Source organism: Staurois parvus, unplaced genomic scaffold (assembly GCF_062004578.1).
Source record: "Staurois parvus isolate SC_StPar_1 unplaced genomic scaffold, SC_StPar_1.0 ptg000243l, whole genome shotgun sequence".
NCBI lineage: Eukaryota > Metazoa > Chordata > Amphibia > Anura > Ranidae > Staurois > Staurois parvus.
Genome location: NW_028318039.1, coordinates 2,021,443 through 2,046,972, shown reverse-complemented (window position 1 = coordinate 2,046,972; position 25,530 = coordinate 2,021,443). Strand labels below are relative to the sequence as shown.

At 43.0% G+C, this 25,530-nt stretch overlaps 1 protein-coding gene across 12 annotated transcripts in view; it reads right to left on the bottom strand.

Annotated features, from left to right (window-relative positions):
- LMO7 (LIM domain 7) overlaps positions 1–25,530 on the bottom strand; it is a 230,400-nt gene that overhangs the window by 109,513 nt on the left and 95,357 nt on the right. For all 12 annotated transcript variants that reach the window (XM_089680371.1, XM_089680372.1, XM_089680374.1 and 9 more), the window contains exon 5: positions 458–564. In XM_089680371.1, the coding sequence (XP_089536497.1) occupies positions 458–564 (107 nt within the window). The remainder of the gene's footprint in view (positions 1–457; positions 565–25,530) is intronic.

Below are 25,530 nucleotides of genomic sequence, written 5' to 3'. Positions count from 1 at the left end.
AGACAGTGGTGCAGCATGCTGACAATTTAGATTTTGCAGGCCTTTTGCTTACATATCTCCACTGTGCATTTACGTTTAATTTCATCGATTTGAACTACAGTGATTAAAGCTACATGCTCAAAAAGTCACCTTAGCACCTTGTATAATATATATGCTGCTCACATGGGCTAGTTCTCCATTTTAAATATATGTAGTTAACATGAATGACAGGCTAAAACTGTGTTAATTAAATGTATCATGCTGTGCTTCCAAGTTAGCCGGAACATATATACAAGTGTAATACAGGTCAGACTTGCTTTACTACTTTACACTAGCACAACACTTGCTCAATTTAAAACCGCACTAGCATAGCCTATTTGCTGTACATCTGACAGTCCACCATATTATTAATACAGTACACAGTCGAAAGCAATTAAAGACAAAGCAGTATTATTTGATCTCATTGGCTCCAACTTACTTGACAGTAACTCGATTTGATAGATCCTGAAGATCTCCGGGATGAAAAAGCTGTGCTTCTTTTAGTCCAAGTTTTTCGCACGCCCGCAAGAAAACATTAATATTATCCTGTGAAGGCAAGTGGAGAAAAAAAGGATTGCTTAGCTGTGCTGCTTGAAATCAAAATTCCTTATCGAAGTCCAAAACTCCAAAGTCCACGAGGAAAACAAGAGATAGGAAAATATGCATGAAAGATGAACTGTAATAATTCATGAACAGGAATAGCCTGGCTCTAATCTGTGTAGCCAAATGACGCTGCAAAGATTACCTGCTGCAGTCAGTAGGCAGAAAGGTACACTTTTGATGTCAGATCTACAAACAAACGCCCTCTTTCTGTCTTTGCACGATAAACCTCACCTCTTAGGACTTTAAAAATAACTACAGCTAATGACATTGACCCACCCAGAAACTACTGCCAGAGCAGGCATAGGAGGGTGAGGAAAAGGAGGAGGGACATGCTGTCTGTACACAACATTCAATGACTAGGACATGCACCTGGAATCTAGGTTTGGCTGTTGAGCAAGATTGTGACAGAATGTGCACATATAAAGAAAGGTAGAAATGTCAAAACTACGCTCTTGCACAGTAAAGATAAAAATATGTATAAAAATAAAGGGAAAAGAATTCAGGAGTGGTGCATTGCTCACAGGCTGCACCTGTTCAGTACTACTTTGCTACAGCTATGTACTGGCTGAACTATAAAAAAAACTCAGATGATACTCAAATGTTACTTTGTGTCATATAGAACAACTGAACTGTACACAAAAGATACTATCATGTTGTCTTTACACTTCAGGATTTATTAAAGAAAAAAAACTTTGTTTCCTAGGTATTGTCACCCCAGTGACATTTAAAAGGAAAAAAGCAAGACATTATAAGCACAACTGAGCAACTGAATCTAATAACTAAAGACTTGCATTACCACTAACAGAACAACATGAGGCTTCAGGAGCTAGTTTGCCAGGGAAGGGATACAGGTGAAAGGAAACGATCCCAAGAGGATCTTTCAGAGCTACAAAGAGACTCCAATTACTACAAAATGTCTCTTAACAAATGGCAAACTCAGAGCGCTGACACCTACTGTAACCCATAGGCAAATAACACAAATACCTCCTGGAAGTCAATTGAGACAGCCCCACCCAGTCCATTTGCTTCAGAGGATGTTTATTAGAAGATTGTTCGTTCTGCTGCTTTGCCTATGCAAGGAAGCTTGCTGGGATCTGGCACATGACGACTTTAGTACACAAAAGCTAAAAACGGACACAAGCAACCTTGCGATCTTCAGTTGCTGTGGCTATAAACAGGGGTGCTCAAGCATTCAAAGAGCAAAGGCCACTTAAGTGATTTGGTAACCAGTCATGGGCCACAATGAAATTAAATTGGTCAGAATTTAAACTTTTTTTTTTAAACTTTGAATAGAATAAATTAACATTTTCATCCTGCAGCCACTGATTGTTGATGGGAAGGAAAGGAGAAGCCGGCTTTCAGCAGTTGCAGGAGGAAAATGGAGGATCAGTTCCTGTACATGCCACACCTCCTGTCCAAGTGTAAAAGAATGTGAAAGGAAGGCCTTGAGCATGGGGTGGAGTCACCATTGCAAACCAACACTACACCAGTTGTTATGGGGGAAGGGGGTTATAAACAGTTCTCAGCAATGGGTTTTTACTGCCCCCCCCCCAAACCACAAATGCAAACAAGCCCTTATATTCCTGAGCTCCCTATAAGGTGGTTATCACACTGATGAGTTGTGGTTTACCAGCACCGGGGGTGCAGCGCAGTTCACCGGCAGCTTTCATGTGGGTTAGCTGTGCTTTGCCGCAGACATCTATTATATCCTGCGGGTATGGCGCATTTTTTGAAAGTGCACCAAAACTCCTGCATCCAGTTTGAGGTTGAGAGAGCCAGATCAGAGGTCTCTGCAGGTCACAGGCTGAGCACCCCTGCTCTCAAGGTTTCAGCCAGCAATTTAATACTGGGATGTGCAGGGACACATGGGCCCCATGTACTTGGGCATAAAAAGCCGTTTTTACAGGCATTTTAAAATGTATTGTTATGCCTTTAACTCAATTCTATGTTAGCCTATGTAGCCACGTATATAAGGCATTTAGTATTTGAATAATTCATCGGTATATTATATTCACAATATTCTTCTGGCCAGTAATATGAGTTTACATTCAACACATACATCTGTAAGCCTATAATTATGTGCCAAAACAAGCATTTTTACGCTTTATCTGCCACTGTCATGGTCTCCTCCCTTGCTTGCTCTTCCTTCCACCCCCCTCCCCTCAGTTCACAGATGGCAGCGGCTCCCCCTCGCTCCCCTTTGATCCTCCCCCCTCCCTTCCCCTTGCAGATTCCTAAAGTCCTGCACAAGCCTACATCAAAGGCTGTGCAGGATGGAAGGAAACGCCCCCTGTGTTGCGGTTAGCACTTCTCCTCTGCAAAGCCGAGGATTTGGGCATCCCGCTGGGCTTGCACAGCGCAGGCCTCCGGTGTGTCTCTGCGTGCCCCCCCCCCCCCGGCGGGCACAGCGTGGGCATGAGGCTTTCCGTGCCTTGCGCCCGCCGGAGACAAAGGCCGTGCTCCCTGAGCGTGGCCAGAGAGAGGGGGGAGTGCCTTGTTGCCCCGGCAACCCGACGCTGGTCCGGCCGTTGCCGGGGCAACCAGGAAGCGTCCTGCTCCGGCATAAGACGACCAAAGCAGGACCCAGCCCTCTGTTGGTCCCCTGCTCTTGAGGGAAGCGCTGTGTGGGGTCCGAGCTGTGGCCAGACCCCACAGCCAGGACCCGGCTTCCCTGTTGGTCCCTTGCTCTAGATAGAAGCGCTGTGTGAGGTCTGAACTGAGGCCAGACCCCACAGCCAAGATCCCGCTGAGTCCCAGTGAGTCTGTCTGCTGATCGCTGGTTGTCCCTGGAAGGCTGAGTACCGTGAGGGTCCCTGTCTGCTGATCGCTGGTTGTCCCTGGAAAGCGATCCCTGTCTGCTGACTGCGGTTTGTCCCTGGAAAGCTGTTCCTGTCCGCTGTTTGGAGGTCTGAGCCGAGGCCAGACCCCACAGCTGAGTGTCTGCCGACTGCTGTTTGTCCCTGGAAAGCTGTTCCTGTCTGCTGACCGCTGTGTCCCTGGAAAGTGGAGTGCTGCACGGGTCCCTGTCTCCTGACTGCTGTGTGCCTCTGGGAAGTTAACCCTGCCTAAATCGTGAGTGCTCATATTCTCCTGCCTGAACTGCCCCCTTGAATCCATATATTGCCCTGTCTGGACTGCCCCACTGAATGCACCCATACTTTCCCTGCCTGGACTGCCCCATTGAATCTATTATCCTTGCCGAAACTGCCCACTTGGATTAATACTTGCTCGGACTGCCTATTGCGTGTCTAGATTATCGTAGCTAACCCCCCCCCCCCCCGAGTGCTCGGGCCATTGCTACCCGAATCGTCCTATCGTGGGCTGGATTATAACCGATTGCACTCTTCCCCCCTTTTTGGGTAGCCGGACGCTACCTTCCTACCCTGATTGAGTGTCTCTCCCATTTCAATAAAACTTTGTGTGCTTATCCTCCGTGTGTATTCTGTCCTGCCTACGCTTCCGTCACAGCCACGTTTGTCTGCCTTCGGGCCTGCAGAAATATCCAGCTCAGATATGAGCATTTTAACACAGCTGAGTACATGAGGTCTTATAATATTATTCAAAGCGATCACACCTTTATGTTGTTTTGCATTGTTATGTGGGGACTGCCCCTCAGTGTAATTAAAAGTCTAACTCCAACCAAATCTGTCGGTAAGGGTTAAAATCTGGAGGGGGGTGGTTGTCATTTTGGTCACTGATGGGTAGGATCCTATTTCTTTTTCCAGTGACGGTGGTAACCAAAAAGGAAGTCTCCCCGATAAATATACAGCCAGGAACAAGACACTTAGTTGAGTGGTAAAGGGCTACTATAAGCTCTGTTCTGTTTTTACTGTTGCCAGTGGAAAACAGGTGGCAAATAAAAACCTACTGTGGCACATCAATAAGGCTACTTTCACACTGATCCGCTGCAAAAAAAAAAAAAAAAAAAAAAAAAACGCAGCAAAAATGCATAGGCGGTTTCACCGCAGTTTTGCCGCGCTGAGCGTTTATAAAAGGACACGTGACAAACACTGCACCAAAAATGCTTCTCAGAGGAGTTTTTGAGGCGCTTTCCATTGATTTCAAAGGGGAGAGGTGTTTTGGGGCGTTTTTTTTGCTAACTACCCAAACATGCCCCAAAGATGCTGCAAACAAGAGTGTTTACACCGCAATGCAAGCGCAAACATAGAAAACATAAAAACATACATAGATATACATTCACATACATAGGGAAGTGTTTTTCTTAAAACTTTCAAGATGCTTTTTTTTTTAAACGCAAAAACGCTTCAAAAACCCCTCAGTGTTAAAGTAGCCTAAGGTGACACTGAATGCCATTGTGCTAAGCCCAAGTTATCTGCCTGCAACAACTAGTGTGAGACTTCTAATTTCAATTTTTTGGTTCCACAGTGTCTACTTTCTGGTGCACACAATACCAGTCCACAGGTCTTGGTGGTTTGGTGTGCCATAAAAGCTCTTGTATACGCTAAATAAAAACTTTACAAAAAAGTACTAAGTGGAATTAAACATTAAAGGAGAAGTACAGCCAAAGCTCTTTTGGCTGTACTTCTCCTATGGATCTCACAGGAGTTCAGTTTGTTCTGCACTCCTGTGACCTGTTTTCTGCCAACAGCGGGTTAAAGTCCACTGTCGACTGACGTCACTCAGCCAGTCCAGGCTGGTGAAAGATCCCAGTTGTGCCAAAGATCCCAAGTTTACATGGCTGGACCGACACCTGGCTCAGCCTCTCAGCAAGCCACCCAGAGCCTGAGCAAGCCATTACCACCCTCTCCAACAGACCAGCACACCAGTGACCACTGGTGGTGGGAGGTTACAGCAGACAGTGGTGGTGGTTCACATAGATGTGGATCGGAGGTGCTTTGAACCGCATCCAATCCACATGACACATAAAATAACATTGCTTTCTATGGTGCCTGTCCACATATGTCCAGTGCACTGGCAGTGCAGATAAAAAGAGTCCTGTCCGATTTCTTATCAGTGCAGTCTGGTCTAGGTGCGGATTACAGGCTATTGACTTCTATGGGAACCATTTCTAAACTGCACGTTATCAGTTGTGAACATGTTAAAATCCTGTCCTGAACCTGATCTGAACTGAACCGTTGAACTACTGTGTCAATTAGCTGTAAAAACAGTTTCAAACCACACCACACGTGTGAATCCACACTGACAGTCATAGATCTCTGCTCAGAGAGGCAGGGAGAACTGAGAGGTCAGCGGTGTCTGACCGCTCAGTTCTCACCCTTAGAATTGATGCTGCACCCACCCAGGCAAGTATGATTTAACAAACACCATACTTCTCTTAAAGCGGAGTTCCACCCAAAAGGGGAAGTTCAGCTTTAAATATTGGTCCCCCACTCCCCATAAAGGATTGGCATCTTTATGGAGCGGGTACCCGAAATTGACAGGTACCCGCTCCCACTTCCGTTGTGATCACCTAGGTGATTGGAAGCGGAAGTTTTCCTCCTACCCTCCCTCCCCGTAGTCTTGTGGGAGCCGCGACAGATGGGGCCATTCAGGAAGCGCAGTACTACTCGCGCATGCGCAGTGGGCACCGGCTGTGAAGCCGCAAGCTGTCACAGCTGAGTGCCAACACTGAAGATGCCGGCGCCTGGAATACAGGATGGCCGGTGAAAAGGGCTGCAGTGGGGGCACCATGGGATTGTGGGACAGGTGAGTGGCTGTTTTTTAAAAGTCAGCAGCTACAGTTTTTGTAGCTGCCGACATTTTTTTTTTTACAGAGTGAGTGGAACTCCGCTGTAACAATTTTTTTTGACGATGCAGTTGCTTTCCAATGAGTTTGAAAATGTTTATGAACACTCAACAGCAGATTTATTTTCCCCCTACACAAAAATAATTAGTCCTTGAACTCTATTTGAGGCCCGACTGCATGTCATCTGATACTGGAAGAACAGCCATAGTAAGCCCCAGCAGTAAGCAGTTCATGGGCACATTTCTCATTGCCTGCCATCCTTACCATAAACTGGAGGATCACTTCTCACTTTTGAAGACACTGAACAAGCATAGCAGCCAATGATTTTAACTACATAATTAAAAATGTCTATATACTATGTTCTATACATATAAACCTAACTTCATTTCATGAACAATGCTTAGATCTGGCATTTTTCATCTGAAGATCATATTGTCTGTTGAATGCATTAAAAAAACAGTTACATTCTAAAACACTAATGCAGTTTTCCCGAAGCTGGTGCACAGACAACCTAAAACATTCATACTGCATACAGCGAACCATGTCACCTCTGCTGTCCTTCTCACCAGTTGTCCTTGCAAAGAGAACTATTTGTAATCTGGTCAAAAGGTCAACAGAACATCTAAAGCAGCAAACAGAAAAAAAACAAAACCCGACACATACAAGCTAAATATAAACTTCAGCCATACCCCATCTATAAGAGATAAACATGAGCTAGAGTATGTAAAAGAATGACCTTAACCAATGGACAAACATTTTTCAACTGGCATTTCATATTTTGATTACTTCCCATGATCTGGAGAAATATTTGCAGTAACAATGTCTGTTTATAGTAGGAATGAATGAATCTTACTATGTTCAGTGTGTGCAATAGAACTTTGCCATGAACCACACTAAAATCTAAGGAGGTGAATCTGGTTATTCAGTTCTACTTTATTGTAGGTCTATAAAATTAAAGTATATGCAAACCCTCACCTTGTAAAACAACCCATTTAGTTTAAAATAGAAATATGCTGTATAGAATTAAAAAACAAAATCAAACATTATACAAACACTTATTTATAAGTGATCACATTCCATCTGTTCTCAGCTGCATAAACCCAGTGATCTTCCCAGTGAATGATTGTGTAGGGGGGCATGTCAGGACAAGTCTAATCATTGGAGGAGAGCAGGCTGAGTTTCCAGCAGAGCTAAAGAACTGAGCACACCATACTCTCCTGCTTAGTGTGGTCAGTTTGTAATAGAAAAGCAGAGGGATTGGCAGGAACACCTGGGATTTCACACAAAGGAAGCAATATAAAGAGAACAGGATACTTGTACATATATGTACATGGTACAGCAGGCACATGTCAGTAGTATGAAATGTTGGGATTACATATTCTTTAACCACTTGTCCTCCTGAGAATTTACCCCCATTCCTGACCAGGCCATTTTTTGCGTTATGGCGCTCCTTTACTTTAACTGACAATTGCGCGGTCATGCAACCACTGCACCCAAATGAATGTATGTCCTTTTTCCCCCACGAATAGAGCTTTCTTTCGGGGGAATGTGATAGCCTGCGCATTTTATTTATTTTTTTCGCTATAAAAAAAAAAAGAAAAAAAAAAAAAGAAAAAAAAAGCACAATTTTGAGATTTTTTTTCACTCTTTGTCCCATAAAAAAAAAATTTTTTGTCAAATTGAGGCCAAAATGTATTCTACTACATGTCTGCTAAAAAAAACTAGTAATGGCGGCGGTCAGCGACTTGTAGCGTGACTGCGGTGGGCTTAATTTTTCTGGCCGCCTTGCATTCGAACAATTTCTCCCCAGCAAGTGTGGCAGATATGGGGTCAAGGTGTATAAGACCTGTGAGGGAGCAACAGGCTATACATATAAGTTTCGGATTTACGAGGGAAGAGACAGTCTTGTGCAACCCCCGGGATGCCCAGACTACATGGGGAGGAGTGGCAAGATAGTATGGGACTTGGTGTCCCCCTTTTTCCATATGGGGTACCACTTATATGTGGACAATTTTTATTTAAGCGTGCCACTATTTAGACATTTGGCACTGTGCGACCTAATCGGCGGGGCTTCCCCCAACGGTTTGTAAATACACCTATCGCAGCGCTCCTTCAGCGTTACCTATAACTCCTCTTCACTCCTTTCTGTAGGGGTGCCTCAAGGATATGTCCTTGGACCCCTTCTCTTCTCCATCTACACCTCCTCCCTTGGTCACTTGATAAACTCCCATGGCTTTAAGTACCATCTCTATGCGGATGACACACAAATCTCTTTCTACCCCTCACCCCTTCAGTCTCCTCTTGCATTACTAACCTAATAAGCGACATATCGGCAGGGGCGTATCTGCCGCGAGGCAAACAAGGCATCTGCCTTGGGCAGCACTTTTGAGGGGGGCGGCACCACCCCCAGGCAGAAGGGACCAGTGCTGTCACTGCAAAAGGCTCTGCTTGGCCAGGGGGGCATGCTGGGGCAGCTTCGTGTGTGTGCTCGGCAGCGAGGAGACAGAGAACCTGTCAGCTATGGAGCCGGCTGGAGAGGGGGCCGGGCGGCACATAGAGGGCCGTGCATTTCTCTATATGTGCCTCCAGTCACCTCCCCTATCTCCCCATCTCCCTCCTCTCCCCCCCCCTCTATTTCTCTCTCTCCCCCTCTATTTCTCTCTCTATCCCCCCCCCCTCCCTCCTCTCTCTGATTGGTGTCAGTGGGAGGAATAGTGCCCCATCATTGGTGTCAATGGGAGGAAATGCCCCATCATTAGTGCCAGTGTGGAAGCAATAGTACCCCATCATTGGTGACAGTGTGGGAGGAATAGTGCCCCATCATTGGTGTCAGTGTGGGAGGAATAGTGCCCCATCATTGGTGTCAGTGTGGGAGGAATAGTGCCCCATCATTGGTGTCAGTGTGGGAGGAATAGTGCCCCATCATTGGTGTCAGTGTGGGAGGAATAGTGCCCCATCATTGGTGTCAGTGTGGGAGGAATAGTGCCCCATCATTGGTGTCAGTGTGGGAGGAATAGTGCCCCATCACTGGTGTCAGTGTGGGAGGAATAGTGCCCCATCACTGGTGTCAGTGTGGGAGGAATAGTGCCCCATCACTGGTGTCAGTGTGGAAGCAATAGTGCCCCATCACTGGTGTCAGTGTGGGAGGAATAGTGCCCCATCACTGGTGTCAGTGTGGGAGGAATAGTGCCCCATCACTGGTGTCAGTGTGGGAGGAATAGTGCCCCATCACTGGTGTCAGTGTGGGAGGAATAGTGCCCCATCATTGGTGTCAGTGTGGGAGGAATAGTGCCCCATCATTGGTGTCAGTGTGGGAGGAATAGTGCCCCATCATTGGTGTCAGTGTGGGAGGAATAGTGCCCCATCATTGGTGTCAGTGTGGGAGGAATAGTGCCCCATCATTGGTGTCAGTGTGGGAGGAATAGTGCCCCATCATTGGTGTCAGTGTGGGAGGAATAGTGCCCCATCATTGGTGTCAGTGTGGGAGGAATAGTGCCCCATCATTGGTGTCAGTGTGGGAGGAATAGTGCCCCATCATTGGTGTCAGTGTGGGAGGAATAGTGCCCCATCATTGGTGTCAGTGTGGGAGGAATAGTGCCCCATCATTGGTGTCAGTGTGGGAGGAATAGTGCCCCATCATTGGTGTCAGTGTGGGAGGAATAGTGCCTCATCACTGGTGTCAGTGTGGAAGTAATAGTACCCCATCATTGGTGTCAGTGGGAGGAATAGTGCCCCATTATTGATGTCAGTGGGAAAAATAGCGCCCCATCGTCAGTGGGCAGAGCTCTAATTGGAAGAGGCAGAGCCTAAATAGGAAAAGGTGGGGTTTACAGATGAAGGGGTGGATCTTAAACAGGAAGGGGTGCGACAGATTTAGATGCAGAGGATGCCCAATTTTAGTCTTGCCTAGGGCAGCACAAAACCAAAATACACCACTGCATATCAGCATGGATGTCACTCCACTTCCTCAAACTCAATCTTTCCAAAACGGAGCTCATCGTATTCCCCCAGCCCGTGCCCTCTTCCCTGACTTCTCCATCAAGATCAATAACACAATCATCATTCCCTCCCCACATGCCAAGGTACTAGGTGTACTCCTAGACTCCCATCTGTCCTTTCACCCCCAAATCCAAATCACTGTCCAAATCGTGTAGACTTCACCTCCGCAACATCTCTAAGATGCACCCGTTCCTAACCTCGGAAACCACTAAACAACTTATTCACTCCCTTGTTATATCTCACCTTGATTATTGCAACTCTCTCCTCATTGGCCTACTTCATTGCAGGCTATCCCCTGCTGAAGCATGGGGGCGTGGGGTGGCCAATGGGTGGATGGCCCCTATGCTTCGGCATATATATTTTATAATATTTGTTAGCACATTTCATATGTGCCCACCATTAGAAGTGGGTGGATGCAGGGAGGTATATTCTATTGGTAGGCATACCACACACTTTTTCTGGCAAAAATGTATTCTCTTTTTCATTCAGCCCACAGGCTGCATAAAGAAGAAAAAAAAAAAAAAAAAAAAGAGAACATAGCATATACACCCAAGAAGGACCAGCGACGTACTCGTACATCACAGGACTTGCGTGGTTATACCAGGATGATGCCTCATTTTGTAAAGTAATCCTAGTGGCTAATTAGCTGTAGGATTGCTTTTACAAGCAGCAGGAGAAGATGCCCCCCTCTCCCCCGCTGCCTTCCTGGGCAGTCCTGTGCCATCGGGGGAACCTCAGAATGCAGCCGGTGTTTCGGCCAGCTGACCATAGAGATGAATGGAGACCGGAATGGTGCCAATCATCTCTATAGTCTAAGAAATCAGAAGCTACGAGCATTTCATCACTTCAGTTTTGCAGGATATAAACAGCGCCATTTGTAAACTGGGAAAGCATCTGATCACGCCGATCTTGATGAGATTAGATGATGTAAGGACAGAGGAGATATCTAGAGTTTGATAGACCCCAGATTTCTCAAAAAAGATTAAATGACAATGCCCATTGAAGTTAAAGGGGATATTTGAATTCCCTGTGAGAGCATTAAAAGTGATTAAAAAAAAAAAAAAAAAAGTGTACCGATAGTGTACAAATAACTAAAAAAAAAAAATCAAAGTATGTAAACATCCGTTGGGCCATGCATGTGAGGTATCGCCATGAATGGCAGATCAAGGGGAGTAATTCTAGCACTAGACCTACTCTATAAATCTAAAATGGTAGCTTGTAAAGCCTTTTAAAGCGTTTCCTATGGATATTAAAAACATATGCAGTTTGTAGCCATTGCATGGGGCATGCGCAGTTTTAAAGCATGTCATGCTTGGTACTTATGTACTCAGCATAGCATCATATTTTATGAGTTGCCAAACAATTGGCCAATATATTGTGTTTTTGTGCATTATAATTTAAAAAAAAATTATTTTTTTTCAAAATTTGTGTTAAAAAAAACAAAAAAAAAAAAACAAAAAACACAATTGCTGCACGAATACTACGTGACATAAAAAATTGCAGCACCCACCATTGTATTCACTAGGGTGTCTGAACCCCCAGACATTATATATATTTTTTAAAGCAAAGTAATTTCCTAGCAAAAAATACTGATTTTTTTTTTCATGTGAACAAAAAGTGTCAGAAAAGGCTTGGTCTTCAGGTGTTTAGAAGAGTGAATGATGTGTGGCATAAACTTCTAATGCTGGGCATACCACATGTAAGAGACTTTTTGACAGTCTAGCCAAGTACAGGACCCCAAAACCCAATAAGCACCTCCAGGCTTTTAAAAGGGCTTTATTTCCTTATAACACTTCCTGACTACCGATCACAGTTTTGGAGGCCCTGAAATGCCAAGATAGCACCAAACCCCCCCAAATGACCTTTTTTTGGAAAGTAGACACCCCAAGGAATTTGATAAGAAGCATTGTGAGTATTTTTCAGATCTCGTTTGTTGCCATAAGTTTTTGGAAAATAAAGACCGAAACAAAAAAACATTTTTTCTTTTTTTAAATTTCGAAACCTTGTGAGAAAAAAAATGATATCTGTAAAACACTCACCATGCCTCTTTTTAAATTCCTCGGTGTGTCTACTTCACAAAAAGGGGTCATTTGGGGGGTTTGGTGCCATCCTGGTATTTCAGGGCCTTCAAAAAACTGTGATAGGTATTGAGGAAGTGAAATGAGGAAGTAACGCACCTTCAGGCTTTTAAAGTGGTCCTTGGATTTCAGGCTCCTGTATGTGGCTAGGCTCCCAAAAATGTGGTATCCCCATACTCTGTAGAAGTAGCAGAATGTATTTTGGGGTGTAATTCCACATATGCCCATGGCTTGTGTGAGCAATATATCATTTAAGTGACAACTTTGTGTAAAAAAAAAAAAAAAAAAAAAGTTTGTCAATTCCCAAAAACCTGTGGGGAAAAAAAAAAAAAAAAAAAAAAAAAATCTTCCATGGACTCCATATACCTCTCAACAGATAGCTTAGGGTGTCACTTTCCAAAAAGGGGTCATTTGGGGGTGTTTGTTCTGTCCTGGTATTTTAGCACCTCAAGAAATGTGATAGGCAGTCAGAAAGTAAAAGCTGTGTACATTCCATTATCTATACCATAGTTTGTAGATGCTATAACTTTCACACAAAGCAATCAATATACACTTATCAGGATTTTTTACCCAAAACATGGAGCAGAATACATCTCAGCCTAAATGTATGACTAACTTTAAGTTTACTATATATTTTTTATAGCCAGAAATAAAAAAAAATAGGGTTTTTTCAAAATGTTTGGTCTTTTCTTGTTTATAGCGCAAAAAATAAAAAGCGCACAGGTGATCAAATACCACCGGAAAAGCTCTATTTGTGTTAAAAGGAAATTTCATTTGGGTAAAGCATTGCATGACCACACAATTACCAGTTGAAATAGTGCAGAGCCAAATAGCAAAAAAAGGCCTGGTCATTAAATGGGGGGGGGGGGAGAAATCCTCTGGAGGGCAAGTGGTTGTGGTTGTGTGATTGTCAAAATGTTTGGTCAGGACTGTACAAGGGAAGGAGAATGAGTGCTTAGATCAGGATCTCCTTTCAGTTGGCTTGGTGCCACATTGCTGATGAGACATTCACATCATTTCTGAAAACCTTTTCATAACAAACGTCATTTTCTGTGACAGTTTAAGAACTTGTTTTTCAGAAGAAGCAATTCATATGTCTAATCATGCATGGGACAGATTTCTGCAGCAGTATGTAATGAAATCTGTTTAATGGTACACATACCTGCTACATATTTGTGTATACCTTACAATACAAGAGGCAGAATTACATTTTGTCGGAAGCCAATTTATCAACTTTCAAATAAGTTATTTGCCCCAAAAGATTTACTCTTATATAAGAAAGGGAAACCCCTGAAAACACTGCGTAATTTTACTAAGCCAAGGAATGGAAAATTTCACACTGGGGTCTTAGAATTCTGTGATAACCGTGAACATAGAAAGAGTGAGGAAAAAAAAAAAAAGATTAAAAAAAAACAAACAATCAAACTAATTGATCAAAGTAAACCTTTAAAGAAAGAAATATGAACACATTCTTGCAATGGTACTTACCTGGGTGTTGTGTTCACACAAAGGCTTCACTCATTTCCACACCACTGGGTCAGGACCAGAATATGCTCCAGTCTTGGCATCTTTAGTTTGCCCCAAAAGACCACTAAACCCAGGCACAGAGTATACAAATCCTGACCTAATTTTTGGTTTTAGCTCTAGCACACCCTGTACCATATATGTGCTAATGCAATAGAGAGGCATTTTTAGAGGTTACCAAGACACCTACATCGGCATTGTTTAATGTGAGTAAAATGCTTAAACATTTTTGAATTAAGTTAGGATACACTAGATTTGGTGGCTCCTGGTGTTTATTGGAGAAAATATATGACATGGCAATAGTATTGTGCTACAAAACTACATGGAGAAAAATATTGCTGTATAAGTTCCCCAACACTTCCTTTTTTATATGAACTAGAGACCACAGTCTTTACCTGACTGCTGCACGGTTCCAATGTATAGAAAATATCAGTCCCAGCCAGGTCCTGAAAACAAGAAACCTATTTACATTACGCAAAATGCAGCAGTTAATTACAGAATGCCTTGACACACAAGGCCCATGAGTAAGCATGGAAGTGAGAAATGTGTTGGAGGCATCATGCGAATCTTTGCGGTTTTGTTGCCAATTATTTGAATTGAAGCTTGCTTGTTTCTAAACCTGACTGTGGCAGACCATTTTCTCTACATTTGTGCATAGGTATGTAACAGCTTGTGCTGTGTTTTGCATACAGTCATTAACTTTTGTGGCTTTAAAGACAGTTTTTCTATAAAACAGAGTTCAAGACAGACCTTCATACCCACCATAACATTTGACACATATTTGAGTACCACTATAGTACCATGCTATACAGTATATTAGCTTCCAGTAATCACAGCAGGCCACGAGAATAGGACAGAGACAACACAATGTAAGCCTCATCAGATTCTAATGAGCAATTCACCAATGGCAGCTTGGCTACAAGGAAGAGAGAAAGCCAAGTTTAATTTATGTAATAATTGTCCAATCAGTAGCAGGAGACTTGTTATTGATTTTTTAAACACCACTATCGGCTAGGCATGCTGACCACTGCTGGCTAAACAGGATTCCAAATCTGTAAGGTAGAATGCCTTGTGTACAAGTATTTCAAATGTTTATTTAGCTAGGGTCCAGCTCTACATTCTAAAAGTACTGCATGCATCAAAAATCATGTGAATGCAACTAGCACAGAAATTATTGCACTGAAACAGTCACAGAGGAAATCCTGGCTCACAATACAATTCACAACCTTTGCAAAAAGGTTTGTCTGATCAGACCCATAAATTTAAAGTGTTACTAAACCCAAGACCCTGCATTCACTATATCTGGTCTCCCACAGAACATAGAAATGCATATTTTAGTAAAACTGCTAAACACCTTTTTTCCCATCAGCATATATAGCAGCCTTGTGACTTCTATCAGTGTCCGGCTGAACACTGGTTAATCTTGTAAGAAAAAAGTTTTCATTCTCCTCTGACTGTCCTATGAGGCTGCATGACCCCTAAACCTCTGTATGGACAGTGCTGATTAACCCCTTAGGTTCTACAGCAACTATAACATGCATGCTTTACTGCATACACAGACTGATTTTACGGTTATGGGTTTAGTAACACTTTAAAGCGAAGCCCCACCCAAAAGGGGAAGTTCCGCTTTAAGCCTTTGTCCTTCGCTCCCCATTAAGGATTGGCACCTTTGGGGAGTGGGGGGGAGGGGGTACCCGAATCTGACAGGTACCCACTCCCACTGCAATCACCTAGGCAAGCGGAAGTGGTCTTCCCCCTCCTCCCTCCCCGCAGTCTTCTGGGACACATGACAGGTCCCAGAAGACTACGGGGCCATTCACAAAGTGCAGCACTTCTTGCGCATGTGCAGTGGGCACCTGGCTGTGAAGCCACAAGCTGCAACAGCTGGGTGCCCACACTGAAGATGCCGGCACCAGGGGGAGAAGACGGACAGTGAAACCAGTGGTGGTGAGGACACCGCTGGACCAAGGGACAGGTAAGTGGCTGTATTTTAAGAGTTAGCAGCTACAGTTTTCGCAGCTGCTGACTTTTTTCAGGTGGAACTCAGCATTAAGATCAAAAGATTTAGCAAAAATTAGTCAGATTGGGCAGTGCTACTCTCAGATCTAAGAGTACTAAAATTAAATCCTAAAAGTATCTTATTACCCTAAAAGCAGGCCCACTCAGCATTTGGCATATGCCAAACATGACATTTAGTTCAGTAGGAAACAAAAAGCTCAACAACCCTTTCAAACAAGCATTCTGATCAGCGGAGGATCTGTGTTACAATAGAAAACAAAATTACTTTTATTACATCCATATCCAATCAGTTTTTTCTGGGATCTTGTAATGGTCCCTTGTTAGGTCTATGGGCAGACGGATGTAAACAGACATGCATCCATTTACATTCTTTTACTACTGTCTGACCACAAAGTCACATTTAGGTCCCAAAATGGACAAACATTTTCAAGAGACTTCCTGTGTAGACAGTAGGGATGCACCAAAACGTTTCAGCTGAAAATAGCCATATTGGCTTTTTGCCAATATGAAAATAGGAACCGGTACACAGATGCCAAAAACTGAACTAGTAGCTGTTGACAGATTCTATCCTACAGGTCTGTCTAGACCTCTGTTGGACGGCTCCACCAGTAACACAGCCAGCTGTGGACTGGAGGTACCTGCTGGAATGCATTTCAGGCTAATGCTTCCGGGGGTAAACAGCAGCGTGCGTTCCACTGCAGACAAGACTGCCAAGACAAGACTACAGTCCTCTGTGAGACTACTACGATTAGATCTAAGTCCACTTTGAAGCCCTATGGATGAGAATTCCATCTTTGGAATGGGTAATATATAATTTCTAAATCATTACTGGTACAGCACTTATTACTTTTATGATTTGTCCTTTGACAACAATTATTTGCTTCTTTAACAACTGCTTATTTATCAACCAACACTCTGATGACAATTAGCAGGAATTGTCATTGTGAATACGTAGATGCGGGTTGCGCTGGGTCAAACATAATACAATTGCAGATTTAAAAAAAATATATATATAATATAAAATAATATATAATATAAAATAATAATATAGAATATATATATATATATATATATATATATATATATATATATATATATACAAATTTTTTTTTTTTTATAAACAGTCGGTTTCGGTAGCAAAATTTTCATTTCTGTGCACCACTAGTAGACAGGGCTGGAAGTAATCAGGAGTTCGCCCCTATTGATAGGCTGCTGGCAAAAAACTCAATTTTTCTTCTTGGGGCCCATTGAGGGACAAAGGAAATCTTTGACTGTTGGGTTGTATACTGCCACCTACAAAAATAGACAGTGGCTACAAAAAAGTTGGCCAATACAGAATAATCCTCACCACAACAATCAAACCTAGCACAGTATTCTAGCACAGTACTACCAAGAGCAAGAAAATAAACACAGAGGGGAAGAAACCTGTGTCACTCAGTAGACTCAAAGAAAATGATTTTATGGTGGTTTAAAAAACGTAAATTTCTTTCTTGAAAATTAAGGGAAACGGGAATTTCTAGTCTTTGAGAACGTCTAACAGCATTCTGACTAAGGGGTGGACAACATAACAGAGGAAAATACAGAAAACAAAATGCCTGCAGCTCACTTAAAAGATCCAGCATCTGAAACTACCATTAATGAGATCTGAATATGGTGGAACTTAGAAAAACAAGACCATGTGACATGTACAAGGATGACAAGGCTTGAAAGTGAAGTTCTGCCCAATATGAGCTCAGATCTACCATTCTTGCAACCATGAGACCTCTGCTTCCTCCTTGATGGTTGATGCAAGTCAATGACATGGAGTTGTCTGACTGAAACTAGAAGGGATGATCCAACATTCCAGACACAGCCATGCCACCTGAGACTCCAGGATGTTGATTAGGGAAACAAGACTCTGATAACCAAGCCCCCTGCACTGACAGGATGCCTAGGGCACCTCCTATACCCACAGATTGGCATCTGTCATAAGTATTCTCAAAAAGATGGTTATGAAGGACTTCTGGGTCTAGAGCTGAATTTCTAAGCCTTCAAGCCAAGGAAACATGGTCCTTACTGCAAAACAAACCAATCTGTCCAAGGACTACATTGACTGATCCTATGACAAAATGTTGCATTGGAATGAACCTGGACAAATAGAGCTGCCTTGAAAAGGGTATAAGCAGGCCAGGACTCATGCAAAAGCAGAGAGTTGGTTGACTCCTGGACTAAACGGATTGCTCAGAAGCAATGAGGAGTTCTGTATTGAGATTGCCAAAGTACAGCAGGATGAGGATTTTAAAAGTAGACTCCACAAGTAAACTGTCTGGTCTATTACTCTATCATCTGCATTAGCATGGGGCCCCTACTCTCTAATGCCCATAGAAGCTTGGGATTTTCTTTTACTTTCACTTCCAATAATAAAACAGGACAAAGAGAGGAAATCTCCCTAAGGGGGCCACAGACAGCAATAAAACCGGACAAGAATTCTAATCCCTTTCCGCCAATGCCACAAAAAAGCCCAACGAGGCATGTCAAGGTGTTCTCAGGCATATTGTAACCAGGTTTTTTGTGGCATTGGTGCAGTAAAGGCTTCTTTCTGGCAACTCAACCATGCAGCTCATTTTTGTTAAAAGCAACCACACTGTTTTTCCAGAGCAGCCTGCATTTCTCCTGAGGTTACCTGTGGGTTATTCTTTGTATCCCAAATACTTCTGGCAGTTGTGGATGCAATCTTTCTTGGTCTACCTGACCTTGGTTTGGTATCAAGAGATCACAAATTTTCCACTTTCTAATAAGTGCTTGAACAGTACTGACTGGTATGTTCAAGGCTTTGAATTTTTTTAATATCTTTTTCTATATTTATAAAGTTCCCTTATCTTGTTACGCAGGTCTTTTGACAGTTGTTTTCTGTTTCCCATGGATTATTATCTAGTCTGCCAAGTGCATACACGTGAGAGCTAACAGACTCATCGACTATTTATAAACAGACACTAATCTCAATTTAAAAAGCCACAGATGTGGGAAATCAACCTTTAATTACCATTCTAACCTGTGTGTTACCTTGTGTGTCTGTACCAAGGTCAAACATTACAGGGTATATAAACGTTTGACAGCGCCACTTGGGCGATTTCTATTATAACTGAAAAAGGACCCAAAAACAACTACGCGATAATAAATGGCTTCATATGCTCACTATACTTAAATAGACAATTTTGTGGCATGGTCATATTTTTAATATCTATGCCAAAATTTCACAAATTCAGCCAGGGTATGCAAACCACACACACACACACTATATTGCCAAAAGTACTGGGACACCCTCCAAATCATTGGATTCAGGTGTTCCAAGTACCTCCATGGCCACAAGTGTATAAAATAAAGTACATGGGCATGCAGACTGCTTCTACAAATATTTGTGAAAGAATGGGTTGCTTTCAGATGTCCAGTGAATTCAAAGTGTGGTACTGTGATAGGTTGCCACCTGTGCAATAAGTCCATCAGTGAAATGTCCTTGCTACTAAATATTCCACGGTCTACTTATCAGTATTATAACAAAGTGGAAGCAACTGGGAACAGCACCATCTCAGCCATGAACTGGTAGGACACATAAAATGATAGAGCAGGTTCAGCTTATGCTGTAGTGCACAGAAGTCGCAACTGTCTGCAGAATCAGTAGCTAAAGACCTCCAAACTGCATGTGGCCTTCAGATTAGCACAACTGTGCATAGAGCGCTTCATGGAATGGGTTTCCATGGCTGAGCAGCTGCATCCAAGCCTTACATCACCAATTGCAATGCAAAACATGGGATGCAGTGGTGTAAAGCACGCCACCACTGGATTCTAGAGCAGTGGAGACGTTCTCTGGAGCGACAAATCACACTTCACTGTCTGGCAATCCAATGGACATGTCTGGGTTTGGCAGCTGCCAGGAGAATGGTACTTGCCTGACTGCATTTTGCCAATGTAAAGTTTGGTGGAGGGGGGGATTATGGTGTGGGGTTGTTTTTCAGGGGTTGGGCTTGGCCCCTTAGTTCCAGTGAAGGGAACGCCTAAGGCGTCAGCACACCAAGACATTTTGTACAATTTCATGCTCCCAACTTTGTGGGAACAGTTTGGGGATGTCCCCTTCCTGTTACAACATGACTGCGCACCAGTGCACAAAGAAATGTCCATGAAGACACAGATTAGGGAGTTTGGGGTGGAAGAACTTGACTGGCCTGCACAGAGTCCTGACCTCAAAACTGATAGAACACCTTTTGGGTGAATCAGAGCGGAGACTGCGAGCCAGGCCTTCTCGTCTGACCTCACAAATACGCTTCTGGAAAAATGGACAAAGTCCCATAGAAACACTCCTAAACCCTGTGGACAGTCTTCCCAGAGGTATTGAAGAGATTAAAACTGCAAAGGGTGGGCCAACTCAATATTGAACCCTCTGGACTAAGACTGGGATGCCATTAAAGTTCATGTGCGTGTAAAGGCAGGCGTCCCAATAGTTTTTGCAATCTAGTGTATGCATATGTAGTGTACATTATACACACACACACACAGTATATTACATACACACACTGTATTCATAATGTTCAGACCACTTTACTTTTTTTTTTTTCTACTTTGTTATGTTGCAGTCTGATACTACAGTTTAAAAGCTTTTTTTCTTATTAATCTACACTTAGTACCCCATAATGACAAAGTAAAAAACAAAATTTTAGAAATGTGATTAAAAAATTAAATACATGTACTTAAAAGCGATTCTAAAAAGGTTAATTTTTTTGTAAAATAACAAAACATACCTATACTTACCTACTGTGTGCAGTGGTTTTTACACAGAGCAGAATGGATCCTCCTCTTCTTGGGTCCCCCGCAGGCTCTCCTGGCTCCTGTCGGGTGCCCCCACAGCAAGTAACTTGCTATTGGGGCACCCACCAATGGCTCCCACGTGTTGTCTCAGCCAATGAGTAGGCAGAGACCCGGGACAGCCGAGGCTGTCATTCACATCGCTGGATTGCAATGAGGCTCAGGTAAGTATTGAGGGGGCTGGGGGAGCTGCTGCACAAAGGTTTTTTTAACTTCATGCATAGAATGCATGAAGGTAAAAAAAACCTTCAGCCTTTACAACCACTTTAATTGTTCAGACCTTTTACTAGGTACTTTGTTGAAGCACCTTTGGCAGCAATTACAGCCTCGAGTCTTTTGGGGTATGACACAACAAGCTTTGCACACCTGGAAATTCTGCCATTCTTCTTTGCAAATCCTCTCAAGCTCAGTCAGATTGGATTAGCAATGTCACTGGACAGCCATTTTCAGGTCTTTATAGAGATGTTCAATAGGATTTAAGTCAGGGCTCTGGCTGGGTCACTCTAGGACATTCAGCATTGTCCCTAAGCCAATCCTGTTTTGTCTTGGCTGTCTGTTTAGGATTATTGTCATGTTGAAAGGTGAAACTTCAGCTTAGTCTGAGCTACTGAGCGCCGTGGTACAGATGTTCATTGGGGATTTCTCTGTACTTTGATCAGAGTTAAGGGAAAGCTGAATGGAGCAGTCTCCCAGCTCCTGCTGCAGAAAAACACCCCCACAGTGTATTGTTGCCACCACCATGCCTCACTGTTAGGATGGTACTGGGCAGGTGATGAGCGGTGCCCGATTTCCTCCAGACATAAAGATTAAACGGTTTGACCTCAGTTTTAAACATTGTTTCATCAGACCAGAGAACCTTGTTGCTCACAGTCAGAGTCCTTCAGGTGGTTTTTTTTGCAAACTGGAGGGATTGGAGGGATGCAGTGATGGTTGTCATTCTGGAACTTTGATCGATCTCCACACAGGATTTCCGAAGTTCAAATAAGAGTGATCATCAGGGTCTTGGTCACCTCTCTTTTTAAGGCCCTTCTCACCCGACTGCTCAGTTTTGCCAGATGACCAGCTCTTGGGAAGAGTCCTGGTTGTGCCAAACATCTTGCATCTGAGAATTATGGAGGCCACTGTGCTCTTGCGAATCTTCAGTGCAGTAGAAAATTAAACATGTTGTCCCTTTCATATCTACAAATCATGAAGGGTATCCACTTTGTCTAACCCCTGTATATAATACATATACACACACGCACTACTATATGTACACTCCCTCACACAAGTATAAAAGAAGGAATTCCATTAACACCATTTTATTAACAATATCTCTATTCTATAGGATCATTTTAGACAGCTGGGGTTTCCTTTTGCATGCATATCTATGAAACCAAGAACATAAGAATTCTTTTAAAACTATGAAAGTCAAGGGCGCTCATATATATTACACAGGGCTAGTAATCCATTTTGCATTGACAGCCACAGTAAAATTACAATCAAAATCATACTGACAAAGAATCTTGGAATTTATTACTGTTGCAACAATATACAGTCTCTTAGCAACAGATCAAGATAAACACATGTACATGTATAGAGTCTTATGCAACCTTCACAGCTTGTAGAAATCCTTATTAGGGAAAAGATATGACAGATATGTTGTATGGGTGTAATCCACACCCCAAGCAGCTATGCTCATGGTGTTCTGCCTAGCCTTTCTTTTTTCACAATATTTCTATGTGCAGGAGTGATATTAAAATCATGGAATCAGAATGGTCAAAGCAACGTTCATATGTAATTAGCATAATCGTTACCTTACTGGCAAAACCAAATAATGAATATGTCCAATCGTGATCTGCTGTTCGCAAGTGTGCTTTCTAGGCTCCAAGTAAAAAATAAATGCACACATTTTTTCACCTGCAAAAATGTGCATTTATTTCTTTAAATTAAAGGTAAACTTCTTTAACAAAGGAAATAAAAACGGCATTCAAATTACCGCTAAATGACATTTCTCAGACAATTTGTTAACAAAGGGGCTTGGATTTACCTCAACATTGATATCAGACCCTTAAGCTGGCCATACATTATACAATTTTTCTTTAGATTTACCAAATCATATGAGGTCAAGCCTAAAAACCTTCAATTTGTATTGAATCGAGCAAGCCCTTGCACTATATATCTATCCATATAGCTAAAGCTAAAGGAAATTGAATAAGAAAATTGTATAACATATGGCAAGCTTTATCCTGGTTAAGGGTCTGGTAGGAATTTAGCAAAAATAGTGTGCTGTTCCCCCCCTAACAATCCATAGCAGACCCTTATGCTCAATTAGGATTTGGTATGGATTTTAAGGAAGAACACATGGGAAAAAAAAAAATCATAAAAACCCAGTCTAGGTCCCACTCCTCTAAAATCACCCTACACAAAAAAGAAAGAAAAAAAAAAACAAAAAACACATGGGGTTCCACCCAACCCCCCCCCCCCTTCCTCCCAGCTAGGCAAAACACCTTACCCCAATGTTGATGGGGATGAGGGACCCCATATTCCTGGATTCCACTTACCCCTAGTAAAACATGTTCACTCCCTGTTGATGGCAATGGCCCAGAGGATATGGGGGTCTGCAAACATGGGGGGTGGTAAACTTATTGGACTCTGGGGGCTGGTGTGGAAAATATCGGTGCCGACTGGAAGCTGAGTGGTTCCGAGGCAGGGAGAAGCCTGCACAGAATGTTGTGGGACACAGACAACCCCAGGGCTCAGTGGAAGGCTGATGCTGTAGCAGAGACAACAACCTGCTCTAAACTAGGCACTCTGGTGGAGTTGGTGTTCGGAACAATGAAGAACAAACCTACCGGGTTAGGTGATGAGGCAGCCAGCGGGAGCTTACCCAGTGCCACGGTTTAGTGTGTTCTTTAAACAAACATTCTGGGGCATCATTTTAAAATAGTAAAGAAATAGTAAAGGGCACAGGAGGCAGTATGAAATTTACCGGTTACCTCAAACCCTAAGTCATGATCAGATTTCTGCTCCCATCCTGTCTAGTCAGTGAGCCTGCCCCCCTCACTCTGTCCATCTCACAATGCCTTGCTGTATCTCACTGCCCCTCCTCCTTCCTTCCCCCTGTCCCACCCCTATCTCCTATTTTACCAGAACAAAGTTGGCAACCTTAGTGGGACCCCAAGGAGTACTGAGATTTGGTTCGGTATGATTTCAGGAAGCCATGTACAGCACCCTACTGCTCCCTCCCACCAGCCATGATATGCCTGAAGTGCAAACCGAAGCATAGATGACATCACCAAGTCTAAAAGTACTGAAAAAAAAAAAAGATTTTATGAAAAAATATTAGCATGTTGATTGAGGTGAATGAAGGATCCAGGGAAGAAGAGCCGGATTTACCTTGTCTGATATGGGAGTGCAGTAAAAAATGTCATGGGGCAGAGGATGGGAGGTCAGCAGTTTTTATGCCCGTGTACCGGGGGCTATTCGTGTTTAGGACAGCATGTGCAGATCGTAGCCGAGTGAAAGAATCGAATTTCAGCTCTGTGCTATGTGGAGGAGAGCCAAGAAGGAGAACTTGCTGCCTGCGCTCAAACTGTGCATGTACAGTACAGGGATGAGGGATGGCTTGGCACAGGGTCAGGTGTGGAGAGGGATTGTGACGATTTCAAAGCCGCAGGTCAATGCGATTTCATGTGCAACTTCATGCATAAATGTCTATGCAATTTGCACCTGAAATTATAAAAACAGTACAGAAGCCTTTGTTCCAAATAGGTGCGGCACCGCAAACTCAGAGTCAGACTGCTTTGAACAGTTCAATAGGCACAAATAGGGTGCAACTTGTCATGTGATGTGGAACTGTCAAACTGCATGACAAGTTGCATGGTGTGAACCAGGGCTTAATGCATCAACTCTAACTGATATTTAACACCAAGCTGATCTCTTTGTGGGTTTATCTCAAAACAGAGAGAAAGACTATATACTTCCCTTTAAAAGGGGAGCTGTGATGACAAACATGGAGCTGCCATTGTTGACTTGGTTTTCAAAGATGCAGTCTCTGTGGCTGCCATGATACTGGATTAACTACCTTGTCAGTTAATATATTCAACAAAGTCTAATGAGTCAGACATTCCAGCCCTGCAGGTTTGTTTCAGTGCAGTGATACCTTAGGCAATAAAAGGAAGAAAAAAAGTACAACAGTCCTGAAGATTTGCACCTTTAGTAGCCATTTTTCTGTCATTACAGCCGAGAAAATCTTCAGGAGCAGTTTTGCTTCCTATTCTATCAAATGGACAGGTATGTCATAGTATAGTCTACCTACAGCTTAACCCATGAGCAGTCAGTTTTAGGTTACGTGGATAGGTCTTGAAGAATAAGGTCTTATTAGTATCGCTTTATGTCAGTAAACATTTCCTGGCTCCCTTCAGGCTGAGGACAGGGAGCTGGGTGATCAGCGGTGTCTGAACACTCAGTTCTCGGTCTTAAAGACAGAAAGACCTAGCCTCCAAAAAGGTGGCACCTAAACCAACACATAATAATGCTGTATCCGCCAATGATTGGTGGGAGAAGACATTTATAATACTTTCCATTAGCACATCTGTTGCATTCAATCATTGCTAAATTGCAGAGAATCCATGGTATCAAACTATGGGCATTCAATACTACTAGGATGCTGAAGATTCTAGTGACGTGTCTAGCTCTGCAGGAGTGAAAATATTTGATGAGTTGAGGTATTAGATTTTTTTTACTTTATGTGATGATTGTGTC